General features: G+C 40.4%; 4 protein-coding genes across 5 annotated transcripts; 2 read left to right on the top strand and 2 right to left on the bottom strand.

Moving 5' to 3' along the window:
• Nucleotides 1-677: 677 nt before the first annotated feature.
• Nucleotides 678-8,794, bottom strand: kat2b (K(lysine) acetyltransferase 2B). Its single transcript, XM_079288175.1, has 18 exons — nt 8,498-8,794; nt 7,284-7,410; nt 7,043-7,188; nt 6,857-6,943; nt 6,561-6,742; nt 6,273-6,464; nt 5,963-6,066; nt 5,733-5,858; nt 4,901-5,034; nt 4,264-4,472; nt 4,050-4,176; nt 3,851-3,961; nt 3,288-3,431; nt 3,079-3,193; nt 2,921-2,951; nt 2,742-2,805; nt 2,566-2,650; nt 678-2,141 (listed from the first exon to the last, which is right to left on the bottom strand). Exons 1-18 carry the CDS (start codon nt 8,696-8,698, stop codon nt 1,948-1,950), a joined length of 2,379 nt encoding a protein of 792 aa, XP_079144301.1. The 5' UTR covers nt 8,699-8,794; the 3' UTR covers nt 678-1,947.
• A 498-nt stretch (nt 8,795-9,292) lies between these two features.
• On the bottom strand, nt 9,293-18,033 carry LOC306791464 (ras-related protein Rab-5A). Of its 2 annotated transcripts, none has more exons than XM_079288187.1 (6): nt 17,892-18,033; nt 13,888-14,109; nt 13,332-13,483; nt 12,983-13,105; nt 12,627-12,720; nt 9,293-11,787 (listed from the first exon to the last, which is right to left on the bottom strand). In XM_079288187.1, the coding sequence occupies exons 2-6, from the start codon at nt 14,051-14,053 to the stop codon at nt 11,672-11,674; spliced, it is 651 nt and encodes a 216-aa protein (XP_079144313.1). In that variant the 5' UTR covers nt 14,054-14,109; nt 17,892-18,033; the 3' UTR covers nt 9,293-11,671. The 2 variants fall into 2 exon arrangements, with proteins under 2 accessions (XP_079144313.1, XP_079144314.1); XM_079288188.1 differs by having other exon boundaries at nt 13,888-14,106; nt 17,892-18,027.
• A 932-nt stretch (nt 18,034-18,965) lies between these two features.
• otud6b (OTU deubiquitinase 6B) lies at nt 18,966-22,176 on the top strand. The gene is made up of 8 exons (XM_079288186.1): nt 18,966-19,194; nt 19,423-19,571; nt 19,908-20,006; nt 20,197-20,397; nt 20,619-20,739; nt 20,862-20,923; nt 21,019-21,125; nt 21,475-22,176. Exons 1-8 carry the CDS (start codon nt 19,122-19,124, stop codon nt 21,557-21,559), a joined length of 897 nt encoding a protein of 298 aa, XP_079144312.1. The 5' UTR covers nt 18,966-19,121; the 3' UTR covers nt 21,560-22,176.
• A 772-nt stretch (nt 22,177-22,948) lies between these two features.
• Nucleotides 22,949-24,799, top strand: lrrc69 (leucine rich repeat containing 69; the record flags this gene model as incomplete). The annotated part of the gene is given in 8 exon segments (XM_079287775.1): nt 22,949-23,002; nt 23,004-23,099; nt 23,230-23,356; nt 23,446-23,518; nt 23,851-24,031; nt 24,100-24,171; nt 24,408-24,554; nt 24,692-24,799. Coding segments are annotated over 8 exon segments (858 nt in total).
• Nucleotides 24,800-25,021: the final 222 nt, after the last annotated feature.

The following is a 25,021-nucleotide window of genomic DNA, read 5'->3' as shown; positions in this document are numbered from 1 at the left end:
ACTATGACCTTTTCTGATTTTTTTCGACATGCTATACTATGACCTTTTCTGACTTTTTTCGACATGCTATACTATGACCGTTTTTTTACTTTTTCCGACATGCTATACTATGACCTTTTCTGACTTTTTTCGACATGCTATACCATGACCGTTTCTGACTTTTTTCGACATGCTATACTATGACCTTTTTTTACTTTTTCCGACATGCTATACGATGACCGTTTCTGACTTTTTTCGACATGCTATACTATGACCTTTTTTTTTACTTTTTCCGACATGCTATACTATGACCTCTTCTGACTTTTTTCGACATGCTATACTATGACCGTTTCTGACTTTTTTCGACATGCTATACTATGACCTTTTTTTACTTTTTCCGACATGCTATTCTATGACCTTTTTTTTACTTTTTCCGACATGCTATACTATGACCGTTTCTGACTTTTTTTGACATGCTATACTATGACCTTTTTGACTTTTTTCGACATGCTATACTATGACCGTTTTTGACTTTCTTCGACATGCTATACGATGACCGTAAAAGTTTCCCTTACCAGACATGAAAGAATAAAGAGCTGTGTAGTGTCATGTTTGCAAGTAAAAACAATGGTTGAAAAACTACAAGACACTAAAATAGCCTCACTTCTGTTTTATTCAGTCTATAAAATAGGCTAATACTATGTCATTAAAACCAGTTGTACAAAGAGCATGAGATCATTTTCCAGACATATTACAAAAATGTATTTTTTTCCTAAACTTTGAAAAGTACAAACACTTTTTTACAAAACAGCAAAACTACATAGTATTGCACAATCTTTTCATATATCTCCAAAGTATAAAGTTATCAATCTCCATCTGCAGGACAAAAATAAGAAAGAATAAATTAAGACCTTGTCTTAAGCATAATTCTTTTAAATTACAGAACATAAATAAGAATAAACTCTAGGTAATTGAATTTAGTCCTTGGTGAACAGCGGTAATTTAAGCAAAAAACTAATTCTGAAAAGAAAAAAAATATTTGAACAAATACTTAATAAAAGTGCATTTCGATAGTCAAACTGCCCTATGTGGCTTATTGGGGAAAAAAAGATTGTTTTTTGTTCTGAAACAGAAAATATATGTTATGTACACATTTAAAATATACAGTGGGTATAAGTGCTTTAAAATAATTCAAATCTACATATTTAAAGTATGTATTCCTCTTTTGGCAGGATGAACTCATCACAGACAAGCTTTGACCTCATTAACGCCGGGCACGCTTACAGGAAAGAAGTTAAATAGACAGGAAAACCTGAACTCTTCGTCACGTTCCTCACAGGTAACACTTGTGTAATGACTTAATACAATGTAGATGTGGTTACTGCTCTTCACAACTCTACCTGAGTCAACTGAGAGGAAAAGGCAGACACTCAAAAAGGCAGGGCATGAAAATATGAAAGGAGAGAAGAGATGGAGGGAGTGAATCTCCAATCAGCTGTCAATCTTTGTTGCCTTTTAATGTCTACCACAAATATAATAACGGAAGTTTTCTGACCCGGTTAAAATATATCACGATTCCACTGCCCTGTTTTTCCATGGGACTTTGGGATATGTAATGAAATAAAAAGACACAATGCTTCTTTTGCTTAATGTCAGCAACAGTCTCGCAGGCCTTCAATGAGGCCTTCCCATATGGCCTGTCTTTCAGTGTTAATATCAGTCTAAGCTACTGATTCAGGATCTGGGTTGGCATGCGTCAAACATCAAAAGAGTGCTGATCTGAGACCCGTTCGCATCTTTTAAATTAAGATATGTGTTTCTGAAACCTCACCGCTCCAGAGTCAGTAGTCCTGTTCTTCTTCACTTCTCCATGCATATAGCTGTCTTTTGCATTACCCATAACCTAACCTTCTACATTAATAGTCTCATCTTTTGTTAAGGTGAGGAGAAACGTCGTCATCCTCTCTTCTACTTCTCGATGAGGCCTGCTTCTTTGATCTTGGTGTAGAAGAATTTCTCCAGTAAATTGGCACACTTGTAGTACTCGCTTTCTGGAGGGTTGTATTCCCGACAGTTGGTGAAGATACGCTGCATGTCAGCCATGAACAACTTGCGTGTCGTGTAGTACCTGGTCTTCAGACGCTCGCTCATTGTCTTAAGGTCTGTGAGGGGGAAAAAGTATTTTGAATTTTTGACCATTGATTGAATATGTACTCTATCAAACCAAGAGCTCTTCACAACGGACATGCGTAGTATTTATAAGTACTAATTCCAAAAGACCTGCGCTGTGATCTAAAAATTCTAATCGAAAAAAGTGCAAACGATTTTTGAACGGACTATTAATGTGCAGCATGGTACACGAATAGAAATAGAAAGGTTAAGCATTTCCTCCTGTGGAGACTAACGTTCAACCAGAGGACACAGCCTTAATCCCAGCATGCATCTGTCCTGATGTGTCCTGTGAACCTCATCTGCAATGTCTTACGCCTCAGTTTTAATTAATTATTGTAAATAATTAGGTCTGCCTATTGGTAAGTGTGTTCCACTTTAAATACGTCAGACACATCCTGTATACTGTATACATACCCATGGGGAAGCGAATGACTTGGTAATACCCGGGTGCCTCTGTTTTCTTCACTGGCTCCATGAAAGGCCAGGCATTCTGGTGACTCTAAGACATAACGATCAGTCTGGTAAGAATAAAATGTGTGTATGTGTTAAAAGAACACTGCATAATGGCTACGTGTGTGCCTAATCCTCACCTTCACATGCTGGAGGATGGTCTTCAGAGTGCTGTACAACTGATCTGGGTCCTTCAGTTCCTTCCTAAAATACAGCAAGTAACAGAAAACATTATCAAATGAAGAAGCCAAGTCATTGGGTGAAGCAATGGCGAGGCACTCTGCTCAATTCAAATCCTGTACAGTAGAGTCACACTCACCCTTTGCCCACAGGCTTCCAGCCAGTTTCACCTTTTGATATAAAGAAACTAAAATGAACCTCATATATCATACTAAAGACGTCCATAAATGTTAGATACAAACCTAAGGTAGTGTAAGAGAAAGATATACTGTGACGTCAATATTGTGAGTAACTTACGTATGCCAGGAATGCTCTCAATGGGAATCTGCCGAACTCCTTCCTTAAAACAGGAAAGCCCCGGATAGACCTTTCTGATCTGAGCCTGCTTCCTCTCGATCAGCTTCTTGATGATCTGAGGGAGACAAATGAGAATAAAAGGGTAGTGAGTGCAGGAACAAAAAAAGAGAAGGAAGGCATTTAAACAATTCAAATGCAAAAACACACACCTCCTTCTGCTTCTTGATGATGACAGAAAACTCTGTGTAGGGAATGCTGGGGTTGAGTTCACAGCCCATGAGTGTGGCTCCTTCATAGTCCTTGATGTAGCCCACGTATTTGGCCTTGGGAACCTTGATATCCTTTGAGAAACCCTGAGAGGGAAGATATTTCTGTATTGTTGAAGCTGCACATACGCTGAATCATACCATTACAAAAATGAGCCCACTTACAAAGCATCCCCCATCTCATCCTTGATTTATATTCTTTATGATACTTTAAAGACCAAACAATGAAAATAAAAGTAAGTGAAAAGCAGTACAAATTATACTTGTATGTCAGTAGTTTGAAACTAAGCAGATTACAGCAGTATCAGAAATAGCAAAGTTCAAAACAATATCCTAAAACAAGTTTTTTTTACACTGGACACAAGTGAAATTGTCTAAATTTAAACGTTTTTTTTGTTTTTGCAGATCATTTAAAGATTTTTATATCGATAGGATAGAGCATGTGACCAAAGTCACCACAGCATTACATGAATGTTACATGCACTTTAATGGACACAACATGTTACCTGTTTCTTGAAGTAGCCAATGGCGTACTCATCAGCGTAAGTGAGGAAGTTGAGGATTTCATGCTTTATGTGATATTCCTTCAGGTGGTTCATTAAATGGGTCCCATAACCCTGCAACCGCACAGCCAAAAAAAAAGGTCAAAACTGACCAATCAGACAGCATGAATTCACCACGCTAACAAACAGAACGTGCTCTCACCTTGACCTGTTCGTTGGAGGTGACAGCACAAAAGACAATCTCCGTAAAGCCCTGCGATGGAAACATTCGAAAGCAGATCCCGCCGATCACACGGCCATCTTTGATAAGTGACAACGTCTTGTGCTTGCTGTAAAAAAAAAAAAAGAAGAGATTTTAGTCTAAATGTACATCCAACACATCTCTGAATGTGATGATTCAGTGCGGTTGCACTCACGGATCAAAGACCAGCCGCGTGATGTACTCCTTGGGCATGCGAGGCAGCTGGTGAGAGAACACATTCTGGAGGCTGACGAGCCACATCAAGATCCTCCTATTGGGCTTCTGGTTCAGGGAGTTACCAATCACGTGGAATTCAATCACACCCCTGCGCTCCTCCAGACGAGCAGCTTCATCGCGTGCAGAGTGAGCTGACAGCAGGCTGGTCTGCACAGGAAGGAAGGTATTAAACAATGATGATCACCTTTCTTCCTTTCATCGCTGTCTCCATCAGAGGTATTGATATACGTTGTCTTCATTAAGTGTGAACAGATTACTATACACCACTCCGCACTACTGCACATCACTGTTTCTGAAACTATCCTGGATCTTGGACTTACAAGGAGATCATTAACGGTATCAAGCAATGCCAGGAGGGAGATACTCAAATGTAGTCAAACATAGATGTGTTTCTCTTCCTTTTATCGAATACATTTCCTGCCAAATGAATAACATTCTTTTTATTACATGCAAAATGATAATTTAAAAACAGTATCGTGTTTTATCAATATTTAGGCAAAAAAATGTGTTTGACGTCAATAAAGATAATCTTTTCGTCATCCAACTCTAACTGTAAGTCAATGGGAACTGGTTACCTCTGGAATGGCGGCAGGGTCGGTGATGGTTGCCATGACCTCATTGATGAGCTCCACGGGGATGTCACCCACTACTCTAGGTCTCTTGCTTTCCTCATGGGGGAGAGGCTCAGTGGGTTTACGCTTTTCTCCAACTGTGATAATGCATGGACACAGAGGAAGGTAGCTATCTAAGACTTTTATATTTGCAATCTATATTTTGGCACTCTTCACACTTTGTTTTGCAACTGCTGCACAGAAATGTCTTCAGGATGAATTTAGTTTGATCTGAGTTTATCTTCCTCGTTAAATGTCTCTTTTAAAACGCCTCAGTAGTCTAGTACTGTATCTCAATACAAACAAGAAGTCACCCAGCATTTGAGGATAGCTTACTGTGGGCTCATCTCCAATCGGCCCCTTTTCACAGCGGCCATTTTGACATGTCATTGCGGGGTAAACAGTTGTAATCGCTAAAGTTATTTATGGTCCCATTCTTGCTTGCTTTCAGTATGTTAGGCGCATTTCTGGGGTGTTTTTCCACTTCTGTTTCTTGGTACAGCTTTAAGGCCAAGATTCAAATAAGTATTTGAGGAAATGCGTTAGTTTAAACTTCGGGACATTCCATGATAAAAATCAGATTTCTTTGAATCAATAGATAGAATTAAAGTAGTCGGATGAGGGCGATGCATCTTTGTTAGCTAAGAAGGTGCAGGTGCAAATGCCACAATAACACATAAACAAATGTAAAACACAAGGCTAACTCTTCCCGAGTGCTCACTGTTTACTGTGAGATGCTAAGTAATGACATGGAATCACTGTAACGTATGAGTCATTTCAGGTTTGACTGTCATACCTGGGTTTGGCTCCAGTGCAGAAGCTGTTTTCCTGGCAGGACTCACACTGCCGCAGCTGGATGGGTCCACTGACACAGGGCTGGTGCTGTAGTACAAAGGCCTGGCCACAGGGGGCGCGCTGATAACTACGCAGCAACAGAGACACTTTTTTACTATCATTTTCTCAAGTGACAGTTCTTCGAGTGTCTAAAGTTAGCTTGAAGAGTGTGTCTGCGAGGGGGTCTGTTACCTGTGTGGATAGCGATCTGCCCTCCTGAAGCTCCTGCCAAGAAGTCTTGGCTCCAGATCGGAGAACTGTGGCTGTACACCTCCTCCTCCAGCATGGACAGGAACCTGAGCCAAAGATAACAAAACAACCACAATTGAACTGTTTCAAAGGTGGTTGTCAAGCATGCATCGTGCTCACTGTGTAGTCTGATACCGAGGATGGCCATGCATGTGTAGTGCACGAGCAAGCGGCTCTATATTCTAGTCTTAAATGGATCATTAAGGTTGTGGTGTATCCCTTTGTATTTAATCTCAGAGTTTATTTTTCTTACTTGGGAAAGTGTGTGAGGATGAGTGTGCGTTTTTCAGGCGGCAACTTGTCCTTTTCCTGTCTTGCCTGCTCCAGCAGTTGTTTTCTCATCACAGTGAACACTGAACGCAACAGCGTCCGGCCGAAGATCTGAGTGGTCTCGTACCGGGGTAGGCTGTCACAGAACTGAGGCACATTGCAGTAGCAGAGCCATCTATAACGAGCAACACCAGATAAATAACTATGACTGTAAACAGGTGTGATGCACGTCAACAGGATATCTGGCAGGACATCTGGTTCGTGGTGCTACCTGGTGTAGTTGGCTTTGTATCCAGCTGCATCATCATTAAGAACCCTCTGTCGTCTCTGAGAGGGCGTTTCAAGCTGCCAGTAGTTGATTTGGTTGAGAAACATCTTTGCCAGTTCCATTATGGTTTGACGTTCCTTCGAGGGCAGGTGGCTGAATTTGTACTGGACAAAATTGTTCACCCCCTTTTTGAAACAAAAATAGAAATACAAGGGAAAGCAGACACGATGAAACAATTTGTGTTGAGTAGTGTTGTTGTTTTGTATTGCCGTTGATGCACATTGTAGACGTGCGATTACCTGCTCGATGCTGGGTTTTTCAAATGGAGGACTCTCCTGTGCTTCCAACATCGGTTTACCCATCTGTAGGATGGATTTCCTCAACAGCTGAAGAATATGCAGAAAAAGGGAGAGAAGAAATTTTCATTTGCACACAATTGTAAAATCCTGCGTTTGTATATTTTGATAGAAGAACACGAGGCTTACTTTGAAGAGGGAAAAGTAGACCTGTTTAGTGTCAGCATCCTCCTCTTTGTGAACACATGTGTAGAGATACTCCACATCCAGGACAATACCTAAAAGTCTGTTCATTTCCTCCTCAGAAACATTTTCTAGATGGGTCACATGATCAACTGGGGAGGACAGAATACATTTTAAAATGGTATATCCCATACTCAGTTTGGTATTATCAGCAGCTGTAGCTTCTTTCCTAGACTTGCTGACATACCCAAGGTGTGAGAGCAGCTCCGGCAAGGCTCCTGCAGGTTGACTGTGCTGGACTGCTGGTCAGTCCGTGGGGGTGTAGGAGGGGGGTTTTGACTTTTCCAGCCGTTACACTTACAGGCTCCCTCGGCCTAGGAAAAACACAGTGTAAATGAGTACAGGCAGGAATACAGATGAGGGTAGACCCACTTCAAATGAACCACCTTTTTAAATCTGTGAAACATGATTCATATTCTATAGTGAGTGAATCATAAAAAAAACGCTGAAGTTGTATTGATATTGGAAGAAAAAAAAAGCATAGATTAATTGTTTTTCGAAATTGAAATTATTTGTTGTTTGTAAAGTTGGCGATGGTGCTTTGTGACTGTCAGGTGGAGTTGCTGTTATCAGTCACTTGCATACTTTATCTGTTTTTTAAGCAGTGCTTTTAAAGTAAACAGTAGGCTATATCTCAGGCACGAAACATTTCCCGAGTAATGTATTATTTTAACATACAGTAAATGGGCCTTAGCAGCGTTAATACATTTTAAAACTTGACAAATCCGCTCAGAATAATAGATTTGTTTCGACCAACTTTGTACAATATCAGGAGGTGGGGTGAGAAGGCCTGTCAGCGGCAGCCGGAGTTGCCACACTGCGCATGCGCCTGAAACAACAACAAACTCCGCCCCTCCAGCAGCTGTCACCCTGTCAAAACAAAGACCCCGTCCCTCTCTGCAGATGATATACTGCATAAAAACAATAAAAATCCTCTCTGTTTAACACTGTCGTTGACAGTCGGCACGGGGGCACTGTATCAGTCCAGTGGGAAGCCTGAGACCGCGCGCGCACACACACACACAGGGATGCAGCCCTTGTGCACACAGCCTGCTACTCCCAAGTACCAGCGCCAAGCCAATGTTTACGTTCACCGACCCCCCACCTAGACAGAAACATAGTAACGTTGTACATACAGTGGACAACTTACAACCGGAAGACCCCTACATTACAGTCCTGCAACAATGACGCTTGCATCGACTGGATTATTAATATCGTTCTTACAATAATTGGTTCGTGCATGCAAAATGAAAAAAAAATAAAAAATGAAGTGCGGCAATGGCTTCCTTTGCTGCGCTTGCATTTTGTAAACTATTGCAACCAAACCCGTGAAATACGATTGATTGTGAATAAACAAACCGCTGTGTTTTAAAGACAGCCAGCTGCAAAACAACAGCATACTTTGCAGGATGAATACACTCCGAGTTTTTCCAGTTTCTTTGGCCGAGGTGAAGAGCGGAGTTGCGCCTTCTTCACGGCGATACGTGCGGATCCTCCAGCGGCGCCGGAGCCTTCCGTCCCCCCGGCTCCAGGAGCGGCCGGAACCAGGCCCGCTGCCCCGATGGCCGGCGAACCTTGCTGAATCCCAGCGCTGTCGGCCATGATTCACACGGAACCCCGACGGGACCCCCGGCCCGGGAAATATTCGTTCTGCCGTCAGTTCTATTCCACCAGCGGAGGATCAGACATGGCGCTCATCCTTATTTTCAATTTCTCACTGTAGGCCCATTTTCCTCCGCTAGGGGACTCAACCGGGATCGGAACAAATCCACCACAACTCAGAGAGGAGAGGTCACAAAACGTAACCGTTCGTAGCAAAATTTCAAGGTCAAATGTAGTAGAAGAAATGTGTAATTGCCACGCGGATCCACGTCTGAGCACAGTGTCTGCGGAATAGTGGTCATTTCATGCAACATGAATCCCAATACCTAATCATTTATAGAATAGTATTACAATTATCATTAAAAATACAAAATTGTTGGAACAATTCGTCAAAAGCCCTGACTGAAATAAATCATGGGATCGAATCAGATTGTGACAATTATTGCAGAAAAATGGATAAAGGTCGGAGATGTCTAAAGAATAAAAAAAGCGTTTCTCAATTCCATGTCAAGTTGAGTGACCTATAATAACCAAACATGAAGAAGAAAACATATCACAGTATCATAGACACAGCAGCAAGATTACAATAATAAATGATCACATTTATTTCAGTGTTTATTTGGTCATTACATACCAGAACTGTCAAATGCTTTCATTTAAATGTTTTTGGCTGCAATTAAGTGTTCACGGCAAAAAGAAAACATACAATTTGCATCCTTATAATTTGTTAATTAATTTATTCATGAATCACCATCGTGCCAGCTGATAGTTGTTACACTGTTCCTACAATATCGCCACACAGTTACTGACTTGTTATGAAGGGGCAGACAGTTGGTTAATCAATCCGTATTGTATTTGTGTCCGACTCCTCGAGAGCTTTTACAACCAGTGTTTCTGGATGGTCGGGTCTAATAACAGGGAAGAGTGCTGGACACGTCTTAAACAACTAAATAATTAGTGAAATGCAAGAAAGAGATAATGTTAAAAAAATAGAAACCAAAATGTTTGGATATTTTTTTTTCTTTTGAGAAAAAGGTACAAGACAGACGACTAAATAAATGCAATTTCATTTTTTTGTTAATAACACTACATACATTTATCAGACCACCACTAATTATAATTGAACCATTTGCGTGAAAAAAGGAACAGCAACAAAACTCCAAAACCCAGATTGTAGCTGTTTTTTTTCCTGCTAACTGTACAGTATGTTTTAATGATTATCTAGACAACTCCCTAGCAAGCATTAGTCCCGTCACTGGTAAATCGAAAAAAAGTAAGACTACACTGCAACACCCTATTTACAGTATATTATTTATATATTTATTTATATATATTTATATCACACTGGCTGTAATTATGACAAGATATATTCATGAGCATCATTAGTGCAAGGCATGAGTAAGACCTGTAAAAAGAGTTATTGATCACATATATGTATGTGTGTGTGTTTGTGCATGTGTCGGGGGATCGGGACAGGAAAAAAAGTGTGCTCTCAACATAAGTGAGGGAGAGTTGTAACAGAGTGTGTGTGTGCGCGCTTATGTACAATTATGTTTAGGTCTGAGTTGAGACGAAGAAGTCAATGTAATGTGTGTTCATGTGCAAATGTGTGTTCAAACACACACACACATTAATGGGTGTGTGTGCAGAGTCTATGGATGAAATCTGTCATCAGCCAGCCAGCCCAGGCCCAGGCTGTATACACACAGACACACAACTGTGTCTAAAGCACTTCCTAAACAAGAGGAGATGGCAAACAATTATGATTCAAAGGTGATTATGAAGCAGCCTTACATATTGCAACTCCCAACTCACTACCATCACCGTCGCTTTTTACCAGGTGCAAACCCGGCAGCGGTACAGCAATATTAACACGATGGGAAAGGTAATCTGCATACACTAAATCATCCAAAGACAGAAACCAAGAGACCCCGGTAGAACCACAGGGACGGGCCGACACAAGATGTATGACGGGACACTGCATCAGAAGATGGTGACACTGATGTGTCCCTCAAAGGGCCAGGTGCCTTGTTGTGGAGAAAGTTGGGTGGAACAGGGTTTTTGCTGCGCTGCATTGGTCCTTGTAGACACTCAAGTCACAGAGTAAATACTGTGAAACATTGCACAATGCCACTCGGGACAGCTAGAAGCAGGCATGGCTCCAGAATGGAGCCTTAGATAATGTTCACTAGTGCTACTTAGGGTTTAGTGGGGGAAAGGGACGTGGACAGGCGGCAGAATCTAAAAGGACTACGGTCCACAAATGTTTTATAACTTTAAGATAAAAGGGTCCAACTGACAGAGAGGTGTGGCGCTTAGGGTTTGTGTCTCTCTCTCTCTCTCTGCCCTTCCATCTTTATTAGATTCACAAGAATACACCACCTCTTCTCTAATAGACCAATTTATGTGCTACTGCAGACAAAAGGGTTTTAGTTTTTATATTTTAGGCCATGTAAGTATATAGGTGTGTGCTACCACAGCAAACAATAAGTAACAAAATAATAAAACAACAACAACAGAAGACTGGTATTAGAAATGCAGTAGTAAAGTCTTAAAGTATCCCAAAAACAGGGAAGTAACCACTTCCTCTAAATGAAACTCATATCTACAAGTGAAGAAGGGTGACAATGGAAGGCAAGGAACACTAATGTCTCTAGTATCTGCTGTCATTAATCGATCAACAAGAATTGATAGATGTAACAAGCTGGATCGCAGAAAGCAGGAAAGAATTGTTAAGGTGCTTAACCAGGTAGCAGCAGAACCATGATGGTGGGAAAGAGGCAAAGCCATGTGGAGAAATCAGTGTAATACCATTGACTTGAAGAGGGGGGGGGGGGTGCACAGGGTATTGTTTCGCAGATCAGAGAATTGGAGATAAGAGTACAACACATTGCATTAATGCGGTGGCATTCAGGGCATCTGCCACATTAGTTACTGCTCTACAGGTTGGTTGGAAGGAAGGCGTTCTTCACGTTAGTTACTGCAGCACGGAGCCTTGGCTGGCTGGGCAGCTTCTGTCAGGTCCACTCCCCGGTTCCGCCCGCTATTGGGTCCTGGAGGCTGTGGCTCACTCTTCGGCAATCTCTTTGCTGTGGGGAGAAAAAAACAAACTACAATGAACAACAACAAAAGAAACTGCAAGTTTCATTTTGCAGGGTGCATAAGTTACAAATGGAATAACTTCATGTAAATCATGTCAAATAACAGTGGGATTCATTAATACCTGCCTATCTACGTATATACAGTGATGCAAACATATGCATGGTAGAAAAAAAAGGGGGAGGAGAGCAACCCAGAGTAGAAAAAAGGCAGGGCAATATCATAAAAACACGTGATGGAGGCCTGTGCTGTATGTCTCAATAAATAGGCAATTATATTTAATGTACTCAGATTAATTAGTGTCAGACAGATGTTAAGGAGCAAATTTCATTATATATTTTCAGAAAGAGAAAAAAAAAACATAACTAGGCTTCTTGTGTGTTTTAGTGTGTAAATAGCTATTCATATTCATACATTTATATTTCTGACTGATTAGAACTTTTGACCGTATTTATTGTTATGTAATTACACTTTCACTGAAAGGTTTATCAAGACAAGCAACAATGATGACAAACTGTTTTACTAGAAACTTAAATGCACTCTTATACAACGAAATACAACAAGATAATTGGAAGGAGGAACATGTTTTAATCCAATGTGTTATCGAGCCTATGTATTGGTTTTTAATTAAATTGTTTACAAAATAAACGCTTATCGTCGTGTTGCTGCCACCGGTGTTTTCCAAAGTAGCCCGTATACTGAGTTTGACGGGAAAAAAGGCATTCGTCGCCGTAACGCGGGTTGTTTGTATCACTATACATCTAGATATCTGTACCACTCTGGAAAAGCACTGGCAAAATCTATGAATAAAGTGTCAATAATTACCCACCAATAGCCATAAATATCTCATTCACGTTCATAGATGTCTTGGCCGATGTCTCCATGAAAAGTAAGCTGTTGTCATCTGCGTAGGACTGGGCATCCTGTCAACACAACATCAACACCAGGAGTTTTCAATACAACATGCATTCAGTGACAACAAACAACAATTAGATGGTGGTATAGAGACTGCAAGTCCTGGTAGGGAAGACAAATGCAACTAATCACTTGTTGCGTACGTTCTGGATATAATAACATTAAACCAAACAAAGACAAAACCAAGATATCCATGAGGAGAAGTAGTAGATCGGTATTCACAAGAAATGCAAAAACTATGACTTAAGACAGCTGTTTGTTTGCTCTGACCTGGAAGTCAACAGCTCTCTTGCTGGCGAGGTCAGCCTTGTTGCCTGACAGAGCGATGACAATGTTCGGGCTAGCTTGTCTTTGCAGCTCCTTCACCCAGTTCTTTGCCCGCGCAAAAGACTCCTATAGAAAAACAGTGCAATCTGTCAATACCTTCATGTGATCAGTAACTTCAAAAGAGATTTCCAGACATTTCCATATCGGCCACCAGCTGTATTTGAACTACAGCTTGTTGTTCTGAAGTAATTACTCACTCCATCTTGAGGGCATGATTATGGTAAGTATCATCTGTACAACTATAATAGTGAAAGTAAGACGTAAGAAGTTCGTCAGGGGCGAATAAACGTGCCTCGTTTGTGATGTCGTAGACCACGATGGCCGCCTGTGCTCCTCTGTAATACATGGGTGCCAAACTGTGGTAACGCTCCTGACCTGCAGTGTCCCAGATCTCAAACTTCACTGTTGTGTCATCTAAACACACTGTCTGGGTGAGAAAGGCAGCTGAAAAGACAGAATAAGGTGAGGGGTGAGTGAGTATTAGCTAATGAATATTTACACACAATATGTTTTATAATGCTGTGTAAACATTACAGGTCATAAATATATCAAAACAAAGCATTGTCTGTTTTTCCATTATGCGAAATAAACATATCAAATATAATATAACAAAAATTCAGCTTAAGTGAAAAAGATGACTTTTGTCACTCAATTCAGAGGCTACTTTACGAATGTGGTCATAATCCTGACTATAAAATAAAATGGTTTACTTCTACAAATTCTTTGTGACAACAGCAAAGCACCCAATTAGCTCTAAGGAAGGGCACCTGTCGTAAATATCACATAATTGCATCACAACCAACTGGCAGCCCATGAGCAATAGCCTGGTTTGTTGATATGAAACTCACCTCCTATCGTGCTCTCCTGGAATTCATGGAACTGACCCTTGACGAAGCGGAGCACTAAGCTGGACTTCCCAACAGCTGACTCCCCCAAGAGCACCAGCTTAAACTGACAGATCTTGTTCCCCGCATTGGGTCCATTGGGTCTCGTAGCTCCTCCCCGATTGGCCATGACCTAGTCAGATCCCCCGGTGTCCCGTGTGCCAAACCTCACTATCAGGACTTCTGCTGCAAGAAAGCAAGAGAAGAGTTTATGGACGATGGATGAGTAATGAAGATGTGTTGAACGACACACTTGTGAGAGAGATGTAGTATTACTCTGTGCAAAAAGACAAAATAATCAAAACCTACTGAGAGTTATTATTTTGTGCGAGCAGTTAGTGGTGGTTTCAAGAAATACGGTATTATTCAGCGTGAATTAGAGATATTGGCTTGATCTGCCAAAGGGTGACATGTATAAAATGCATTCAAAACGTTAACACTGGGAGAAAGTAGCGAGACCAATCTACATGGCGTAAGTGAACAAGGTGCAGACTATGTTACTCAAACTGTGCAGTATACAAGTCTAAGCCGTGGCCTTTTCACTGGCTTGCCTTACTCAACATGCGATATTGAGCATCTCTAGAAGAAGAACATTGGGAGAACAGAATGCAAACATTAAGACGTTTAGATGCAGTTCAACAAGACTATAGAATAATAAATCAGTGTAATTTGCCAAATAAGGGGAGTGACAGTTTGTGGTCTATTTAGAATAAGATCATGCAATAAAAGACACAAAATTGAAAAAAATATATAAAATAATACAAACTAGAGCTAGACTAATAACAGGGTAGTAGTACTGCACGTACTTAATATGGAGGCTCGATTTTAAGCACCTTATTACAATGGATCAGTTTAGTGATTATTGGTCCTTAATTCATATTTTTGGGATATATCTAGGGCTGGGCGATAAATCGATTTAATCGATTAATTCGAATGTGTGCTTTAAGGCGATGTGTTTTATTGAAAATCGAGAAAATCGCCCCCACTCCTCCCCCCCGTTGGGTTCCCGTAGTTGAGTGCGCGCGCATTGTTTACAAACGAAAACAATGGCGGCCAGCAGTGAAGCTCTCGTTCTTAAGAGAGGGAAGAATGTGTCTTCGGTGGTCTGGAAATGGTTCGGGTTCATGTCATCTGACACCGAACAAACAGCACCACGATGTAAGGTCTGTCTAAAAGCTATTGCTACAAAATCAAGCAGCACAACAAATTTAATGCAGCACCTCAAACAGAGGCATGCCGCCGAGTGGGAGAAGCGTTGCGCCCTGAGCAGGGAGCAGGACCGCGGGAGCACAAGCGATGCCGTCTTCCTGGCAAAAAATATTTAGAAAAAACATGCACTACTGTTTAATACTGTTGGTTATGTTGTGAATGCACTTGATTTTGTTTACATGCACTTATTTACTGTGCAAAATATGTTATGTTGATGTTAGATCAGATGTTGCACTTTTGAAAATGTGAATGTTAAAGGGTCACATACATTTTATTTCATGCTGTGTTTGTATCAGTGTATTCAGTTAGAAAAGCTTAGTGTAAAAAGTTACATTTGCACAGTTGTTTACAATGGAAGGCTACTATTTAATGCCATTTAATGTTATGTTTAATTTAATTTTATATTTAAATGATTCAGGGAAACAAAAGAGTGACCAAATACTTTTTGTATACTACAGGCACCTTTCTACAATGTTCAGGTTTTGTTTGCACTTTATTTTTATCAACCTACGAGGGAAAATCATCACAAAATAAAATAAAAAAATGTTTTCAACAGCTTCTGTCATCTGCAAAAATTTGTGGGGGAAAAAATCGATTTAAATCGTGAATCGGATTTTTTGTAAAAAAATCGGAGATTTTTTTTTTAGGCCATATCGCCCAGCCCTAGATATATCTATGTATTGTAGTAACAGCAGCATCGTTTGAGACGCTCTCTTTTCTATTATTAATACATTTGGATAGTCTCTAGCCCCACCTGTCAATAACAATCATGTGAACTGAAAACAGAGCCATTTTAGTGAAAGTGATGCATTTCACACCCCTACTTTCAAATTACAAATTGAAGCTTTAGCCCTGTAGTATCACACTTTTTTACATCTTGCATTTTACAATTTTTGCAGAGGTTTCATATATACAGAGCTGGCTTCTGCAGAACTTCTACAACAACACTGCAGTTTTTGTAGCATCCTATTAGTCATCTTTTTTCACTGCAAAAGGAGAAAATGTCGCAAATTTCACAACTGAAAGCAAAACAAAAGTTTACATTAAAATTATGCATTGATTGAATTCAAATATTATCAAAATGTGTTCACAATGTATGCTATAATTCCTTGCTTTTTGTCTTTCAGTTATGAAAAAAGTAAATACATTTGTGAAATGATATTTCAGTCATTTCAATACAGCCAATTACATGGTGAAAGCACCTCAAACATGCATTTAAATATAACTGTCATTGTTGACATTCAGTTACAAACACAAGTAAGCGTTCCTTGACTCTACATACCACATTATGAAAGAGGAAGCGCCACCAAAACAAATTCCATAAATCAAAGGAGACCATGTAAAGAATCCCAGTTTCACTCACCCACATCACTTGGAAGAAAGTCTGTATGGATACATGCCACACATTCATGCATTGCTTAGTAACTCACTTAGGATCGAACTGCTGACTAATTTGTTCAACAGATTGCTGTTGTCAAGAGGTAAATGCGTTCTATGTCCGATTTGCCAAAAAGTTTCCGGAGCATGATCTATTGAATATTATCCCTGATCATTCACAGTGTTCACCCTCCCACCAATTCCTTATCCAGGAGATAGATAATATGCGTACTAACAAAAACACAGATACCTTATCATACTCACATATGCAATACAGTACAAAAACTTTGTAAAACATAGTAGCTATATTGCTATATTGTTCTCTGTGGGGTGTTCATGGCCTCAATAGTTGAGTTTGAGGCCAGAAAAGTCAGACATTGTTTTTATGTTGCAATACCAAAGGACCTGCTGATTTATTTACAAGATATGGAGGGATTTTGATCAAAAACACCTGTCAAAGCATTGTCTTAAAACACCCCAAAAAATCAGGAATGGAAGAATAACAATTTCCTCTTGAATACACCAGACCCGAGAGATCGTTTCCGAGGTCCCTTATGTCCGACATTTATCCTTTAACCAAGAATATTTTACAATAATTATTTTAAACGCAGACAACCAAGAAGAAAACAACAATGCATTAGGAACTGCTGCGTAAAAACAGCAGCTGTGGTTACCGACACAGGACAGGGACTGTCAACAAACGCTGCGCACTGCAATGCTCACTAAATATGCGCCTGTAAACACACTTTACTCCCGTTAGCTGTAGCCATTCATCTGTTTGATCTCAGACGGGATGGCAGTTTTCAAATAGTTTTGTTGTCTCGCTAACTTAGTTGGTTTAGCGTACTAACGTTAGCTGTTAGCAAACCATAGCTTTTTAACTGGACAATAACATTGGCGTTAGCCTCCCAACCGCTCAGCTAACAACGACGCATAAAACAAATACGGTGGGTTAACAAGAAACTCGTCGTATGGCTAGAAAACGTTATCAAATTGAAATGTTGTGCTGGTTTACATAAGTTCTTTAATGGGGAGTAGACAACCCTCAAATAATAAGCACCAACATTAGCTTGCTAGCACTATTAGCATTCCACCCACTGACATGATTCCAAACATTTAGTGTTAGCTGTCACACAGTCAACTGTTGGCAACCTCCAGACTTCACTAGCACCTTGCTATTGGCACCAGGTCAACACAAAAGAGGAACAGTTGTACTCGGTAAGACGTGACAAAGGCCTGCATTTCTGCATTCCCTTAGCTATCAAACATCTCCGACATTAGCTGGAGGCAGCTAGCCACAGAGCTAGCTAACGTTAGTGCCCGATGAGCGTTAGCTCGTCAGCTGGACACCACAACTCGTAGATTCATGTCAAGTACACTACCTGAGAGCCGACGATGTTTGGGACTTTAGATACCACTGGTGTAGTATTTACACAAGGAGCCCGGGACACTGTGGTGTTGGGAAACCAAGAAAATAATTTCAACAACCCCGTCACGTCTCCTCCTTTCTTTCTTTCTCGCAACTTCCCCTTAGAACCAAAACACAAACAAGTTCTTCCGCCCCCCTCGTGCCACGTCACACAGCACGCCTGCGCTACAGAAATGACTTTCTGATGATGTTACCAATAACAATAACTGCACCTTTATTTTTAACATATATTGCACAATTATACATTTTGATAATATTGCATTGTTAAACAGTCACATTTGATATTGGTATTTGATATAAATATGCCTTTATGTCGTTTATAAAAAGGAACAAAACTGAGGTGGGAGACAAAGAACACTGTAATGTGTCCATAAATACAGATCAATATTTATGTCTAGATAAGGCAGGTTTTGTTATTAATAATAAACAAGCTACTGATGTTTAAAGCTGTAGTTCACAACCATCTTGGCTTGTGACACATTTTTTGACCCCCGTCACACAAAGTTGCGAACAGATCAATGATTTTACCTTTTCAAACTTTCATTTTTATAAAGTACAGTATCACACATGCAATATTAGAGTTACAGTATATATGGTATTATCATGCATTGTATCTACATGCATATATATACGTGAATGTATGTATACACAAGTACATTGGAGGGAAGAGTGATGTGATGTTTGAGCAAGATACAGCGAAAAGTGGAAGTGAAACAAGCCTTTTGTGATGTATTCTAAAAAAAATGTAGATTACATGAGCAACCATCTAGAATCTGTATCTAGAAACACATGTGATCAATAGATAAGCTCCTGCCTGAAATCTATCACATAGGGTGAATACATATGGGTGCAAATGGTAAGTATTTGAATGAAGGTCTGCAGCATTTCACAGCTGGCTGCTATGACAGGAGAGAACTGTAGTACAGTGACACAGCCAATAGGTGGCGGTATAGCAAAATTAATCTCAGAGTTTAACCAGGCGAAGAAAGCTCCGCCCTGATTCTTCTTCTCTTCCGGTTAAGGCCATATCAGCACATTTAATTTATTGTGGAATATATATATATATTTATCCCTCGTCAGTGTTATGGCTATTTTATGACAGGGACATAATAACACGTTGTTTATCTAACGGTCAGTTTCATATAACGTTAGCTCGCAAAGACAAACTGAGCAGCGTCCAGTCATGGATGAGACAGTGGAGACACCAGAGGAGCAGCTGGCAAAGCAGCACCGCAAGGAAAAGAAAGATATGCAAGGTAGCTAACCTCTACTGTTCACTGGCAGCTTGTTTGCATCGCGTGTGTTTTATTTCTTGGTATTTAGCTCGATCCAGCCACCAGCAAGCCAAGTAGTAGTTTGGAAAATGTCATTTTAAACTTTTCTAACCAACAGCCAGCGCCATATGAGAGCTCTATTCTGTATTTAGTATCGAGGCGTTATTTAAGTATTGTTTTGTCATGACTGCACTTGTGCTTCATTTTCAGCTAATATCCAGAGCATGAAAAATGCAATCCCCAAAAATGACAAGAAAAGGAGGAAACAGTTGACAGAGGAGATTGCAAAAATTGAGGCTGACCTCAGCCAGAAACATGAAGAAGAAGTGATGCAACTCCAGTCGACAACTGACACAGAGGTAAATATTCAAATCTCTTGGCTGTGCAATAAGAAACATGGCTGCCTTAAAAAGATGTACCCTTTTTAATGCGGTCCCTATATAAATGATTGCACAATAAGTATTTATAAAACACATGTATTGTTCTAAACTGGATACATGTATGTATTGAAAGTGCACATAGTTTCATGGGATCAGTTGGGAGGTACATTGTCAAATAAACAGATGAGCATACAGAGTATGCACAGAATGTTTTCTTTTCTTCACATTTGTATCTGATTATGCAAACATAAAGTCTGTTTATTGGACAAACGTCAATGGGCAACATAACCAAAGCTCTCATCACTCTATTAAAAGGTGGAAGAGGTGTTAAATGGAGTGGAGACCATGAAGGTGGATGATGGAGAAGAAGAGGAGGGGAAACAATCACGTGTAACCAAGGCCCAGAAAAGAAGGGTGAGATACAGGCTACATCCACACTACTCCGTTTCCATTTGGAAACGTATATGTTTTGCTGTCTTATTGTTTTTTAACTAAGCAACTTCCTGTTTACATCGACACCCACGCGCATGCCCAGTGTACGTGAAGAGTCACGTGATATTTAAGTATGAATAAAACATTATTGTGTTTACATGATGTTCTCCAGGACAAGAAGGCTGCCCAGGAGAAGGAGAGAGAGAGCCGGATAGCAGAGGCCGAGGTACAAAACCTGCAGGGTGTGAGGCACCAGGAGGGTTTAAAGCTGGCTCAGAAACTCGCACAGCAACAGCTTCAGATCAAGGAGATCTCCACTGATGGCCACTGCATGTATCGTGCCATTGAAGATCAGCTGGCACAGCGTTCAGAGGTACGTCATCTTGTTTCAGGAATATTGTAGCTGTAGTTTGAATACCTAATCTCAATGTGAAAAGCAAAAGTGCTGTCTACATTTCTTGCCTCCGTCTGTTGTTGCTTCAATTGCAAATAGCACAATATTGCTCTGACAGACTTTCAACAACTTTCAAAGTTCATACATATGTTATTAGCACAGTCCATACACTGAGTACATATTGTCTTGTTTTATTCTAGCCTGGGTCAATCACGAGTGTGAAAGACCTGCGGTCCAGCACCGCTGTGCGCATGAGAGGCCATGCTGACGACTTCCTCCCTTTCCTCACCAACACCAACACTGGTGACATGTACACAACAGGTAACACTTTGATCTTTGTTTTGGTTTTCAGAAACAATCGGTCGTAGAAATTCCATGATATGAAACGGTACGTTTTAATATGTACGCACAGTAATCTTGCTCGTGTTTGTTTTGGTTTCCAGATGAGTTTGAGAAATACTGCAGTGACGTGGAGCACACAGCAGCTTGGGGTGGACAACTGGAAGTGAGTTGTTGGAGTTTGTCACAGATGCACTGTGCGGTTACTCTGTGTGCTTTTCAATCATTTCTTTTTTCGCATGTCTTTTCCCCCTCCAACAGTTGCGAGCTTTGACCCAAGTTCTGCACTTGCCTGTGGCAGTGATCCAGGCCGACTCCGCAACTATAAAAATCGGGGAGGAATTTGATAGTGAACCCATCACCCTTGTGTACGTTGTATATATGTTATGTTTGTCAGGGACTCAGCATTAGCATAATTGTTAGAAAATATATACAGTTAAATTAGTAGGAACATGTATGTATTACAATATATGAAGCTGAAAACATGTTAACAGGACATTACCATGACAGTTTTGGACCCTCGTGTGAATATTAAGGCGTTGATGACATCATGGCGATCAGGCAGCACACTAAAGCAGCTGTAGACAGACAAACTCTATAACTTTAACATATGCATTAACTTTATTAAATGTCACATTCTGAATATGCCTTTCAGAATTTTGAAAGGTTTATCTCAGACCTCTTGACTCACAGAATATATTTTCTCATTGTTTGCAGCTACATGCGTCATGCCTATGGACTAGGAGAGCACTACAATTCTGTGGAGGTGCTGAAGGACCCAGCCAATGCAGAGGACAGCTGAGAGACAGCTCAGTCTTGGTGTGATATTAGTCAATGTGTGTAATGCAGAGTGTGTTCACACCACTAAGGGTCTCTAAATACAAACTTATTTGGAGGGAGACCCCCCCCCCCACCATTGAAGACAAGCTGAGGTTAACAGAGAATATTGCTGTTTTCAGGGTGGCTTCAACACACAATGGTCAAAAGATATCAGGGAGGAGTGTAAAAGCTAGTTCTGAAAACGCTATCATTGTGCTAATAAAATGTAGCATCAGTAACGCGTTATTGATTTTACACTGGACGGCCTTGGTCCTAATGACCCCCGGAGTTAACTTTAGTCAATTTTGGGAAGCAATGGTGTACAGCCTACCTATCGCATCAGGTGGCACGACTTTAGTTTAGTTGCTGAACAAATGTCGATCATTCATGTCACTCCAAACCCCTCAGAGTCACTGAGGGGTTGTTGAACTTCTGCAATGTTTTCGGAATGAACTGAATTGTGGAACTTGTAAATCATATTGATGTTACATAAACATATACAATACTAATCAGGTATGTCACTGCTGCATTTTGGGGGGCATGGTATAACCAGATTTTGAAAGAATACAGTTTTCAGGATTAGACTGTGAAAGCTGGCTATTCTGTTCCTTTAACTTAAGGTGATCATACGGCATGCAGGCATATGCACATCTATTCATTCATGTTTAGCAACAATTATCTGTACAAAAAGATAGACTCACCTACACACTACTGTATCAATTCTTTATTTCTACATGAATAGGACATGTTGACCACAAATGGTCTTTCTCAGGCCAATTCAAGTTGTCAGTTTAATAAAATACTCATTACCTTGCATTTCATCATTGAATACTGTTGGAACATACCAGTGGTGGAAAGTAAATACATACATTTACTTTAGTACCGTACTACAAGTATTTCTAATGTTTATTATTCATTATTATAATTATATTTAAATATAAATGATTTGTTTGACAAATATAATTGCTGGTTACTATTTAGTTTAAAGTTTCACATTCAAAACATGTTCAATTAAAAAACAATATTCTAATATATGAATAACCGATGCACCACACTTCTTACAAACAAGAGGAAAAACAAGAAAATCAATCTAATAAATACCAAACTCTCAAACAATAATTTAACAGTAAATCAAGTAGTTCAGACTACTTTCAGTGCTTGTATTTGTATATTGAGGTATTTCTACATCTACTTAAGTAAAGAGTCGAAGTAGTTCCTTGTACTGGATCATGCTGTACAGTGATAAATGTACATTAGTATTATCAACAAACTGAAGCACGTGGTAACACCCTGCTATGATCAGCGGTCACCACTAGAGGCCGCTATTTCCCCAGTATATCTTCATCGACGTGTCGAGAAGCGTCTTGTCGCCATGATGAGAGCTTTATATGGCAAAGCAACGTCTTTAACTTTGAGGTCCAAACTAAATAAAGGTCGTTCTCACGTGTGTTTCCAGAAAAACAAACCTGTTGAACAACAGCTCTATCAGCACCCTGCCTGCGGAGCTGCTCTACAACACGCGAGTCTTCCCCGTTTGTTTGCTCCGAGCTCATCTGTTTGCTGGAAATGTTCCAAAAAAAATTCTTTAAGTGTTTTACACACACACCGCGCAGACTTGTGATTAAATGCTTTTATTTTTGCAATGCCTGCAAGCTAGCTGAGCTGAATTTGGGAAATAATGCCTTGAATGAGGTTCCTGCTGTTTTGGGCCATCTGGAATCATTGAAGAAACTGTATCTGTTCAGCAACCAAATTACAGCCGTGCCACCTGATGCGATAGGTAGGTTCTATCTGTTCTGAATGATTAGCACCTCGGAAGATCTGTTTAAAAGAACAAAGCTTAAGTGTTGTCATATTTATATTTTACAGATGGTTTACGAAACCTTGCTGTGCTCAATCTGAACCACAACCAGATTCAAAGACTTCCACCAGAGATGAAAAGGTAGAGGCCACATTTATGGCACCATGCTATCCAAGAACTACATACCTGCAATAGTAGGTTCTGAAGACCGCGACCACTTTAATAACTGGAGCCTATACATACACTGCTGTGAAGATAGCCTACTTTAGAAATGTAATATGTTACAGATTACACACACACACACACACACACACACACACACACACACACACACGCGTGCACACACAGTTGACTTATAGCTGACTTGTTTTAATCTCTATCCCAAGAAATGGTCAAATGAATGCCACAAAGGGCTTCAGCATATCGTGTTTCTGGGTTAAACAGAATTAAAGCAAACCTCTCTGTATCATTAGTTTGAGTAGGCTTCGACGTCCGAGTGTGCTGGGCGATAAGCTGGAGGAGGTCCCTGTTGAGTTGGCTCATCTCACTGGGTTGACTGAGATAAACTTGATTTGCAATAATTTGTCCTGGCTCCCTCAGCAGCTGTACCAGTGTCAAGACCTAACCAAGCTGCATGTAGCCAGAGGTGGGCTGGTGTGATTTTTTACAGTACAATGTGTCACCTACACAACCAAAACACTTACCGTATACATTTCACCCAGGGAATTGGGGCATTGGCAAAACTCCAAGTCCTGGACGTGGCTGGAAACAAGTTGTCCATGTTCCCTGTTGAGGTACAGTATACAGTATGAGCTAATTCAGGTCTGTGAACTGCTGACTGTGAGCCGACGTCATCAGTGCAGGATGCGGAAGAGCTTACGTTAAAAGGTAAAGTGTCACAGAAGTACAGACAGAACACTCAGAATATGCATTACCCTTCTGTGTACGATACCTCCCGATATGTCTTTGTGTGTATTCAGTAACATTGTATTGGCGTAATTGCTTCACGTCTTGTCTTGTGGGAGGACAGGTACCGGTCCTCTCTGGTCCACATGATGCTTCGCCACGACCCAACCCTGACCGCCCAGGGTTGGTCAATGGCAGCTGTTGTGCGCTCTGTCTGGACGCCTTTCCCCTCACCTGGCTGGAGCGTGTGCATTTTATCAGCCTGAACAAGGTTTGTCCTACGATCATTGCTTTTTAGGGGATTGTGTAAAATGATGTTCATCAAAACATGATTCCCCTTGATATAGGAAGAATATAGAGGCTCATGTAATTAAATGTGCATTGTCTTTGTTTTAATGTGTGTTACAGGACATGAAAATGAGGAGTTTGCAGACTATTCCAGTGCTTGCTCGTCTTTGTTCATACAAGTGCCTAAATATGGATGGACACTCCTATTATGGTGTTGCTACAAGATAAATACAAGTTCATTAAAAAGGTACTGTTCATGATCTCAATCACTGTCCTATCTCATTTCTTTTTAAACTAAAACTGTGGACACAGATCTATTAATACACATTTAACAACAGCATATCTAACAACACCTGGCAGCAGTTCGATGTGTTCAGGTATGTTCATATGGTGCTATGATTTCCAGGATATGAGGTTTTTTCGTCTCACAGATGCCATTTGACTCTGCAG

This window comes from Melanostigma gelatinosum (assembly GCF_949748355.1).
Source record: "Melanostigma gelatinosum genome assembly, chromosome: 17".
In the NCBI taxonomy this organism is placed as follows: Eukaryota; Metazoa; Chordata; class Actinopteri; order Perciformes; family Zoarcidae; genus Melanostigma; species Melanostigma gelatinosum.
The sequence above is the reverse complement of the archived record's forward strand: the minus strand, read 5'-3'. Positions and strand labels throughout refer to the sequence as shown.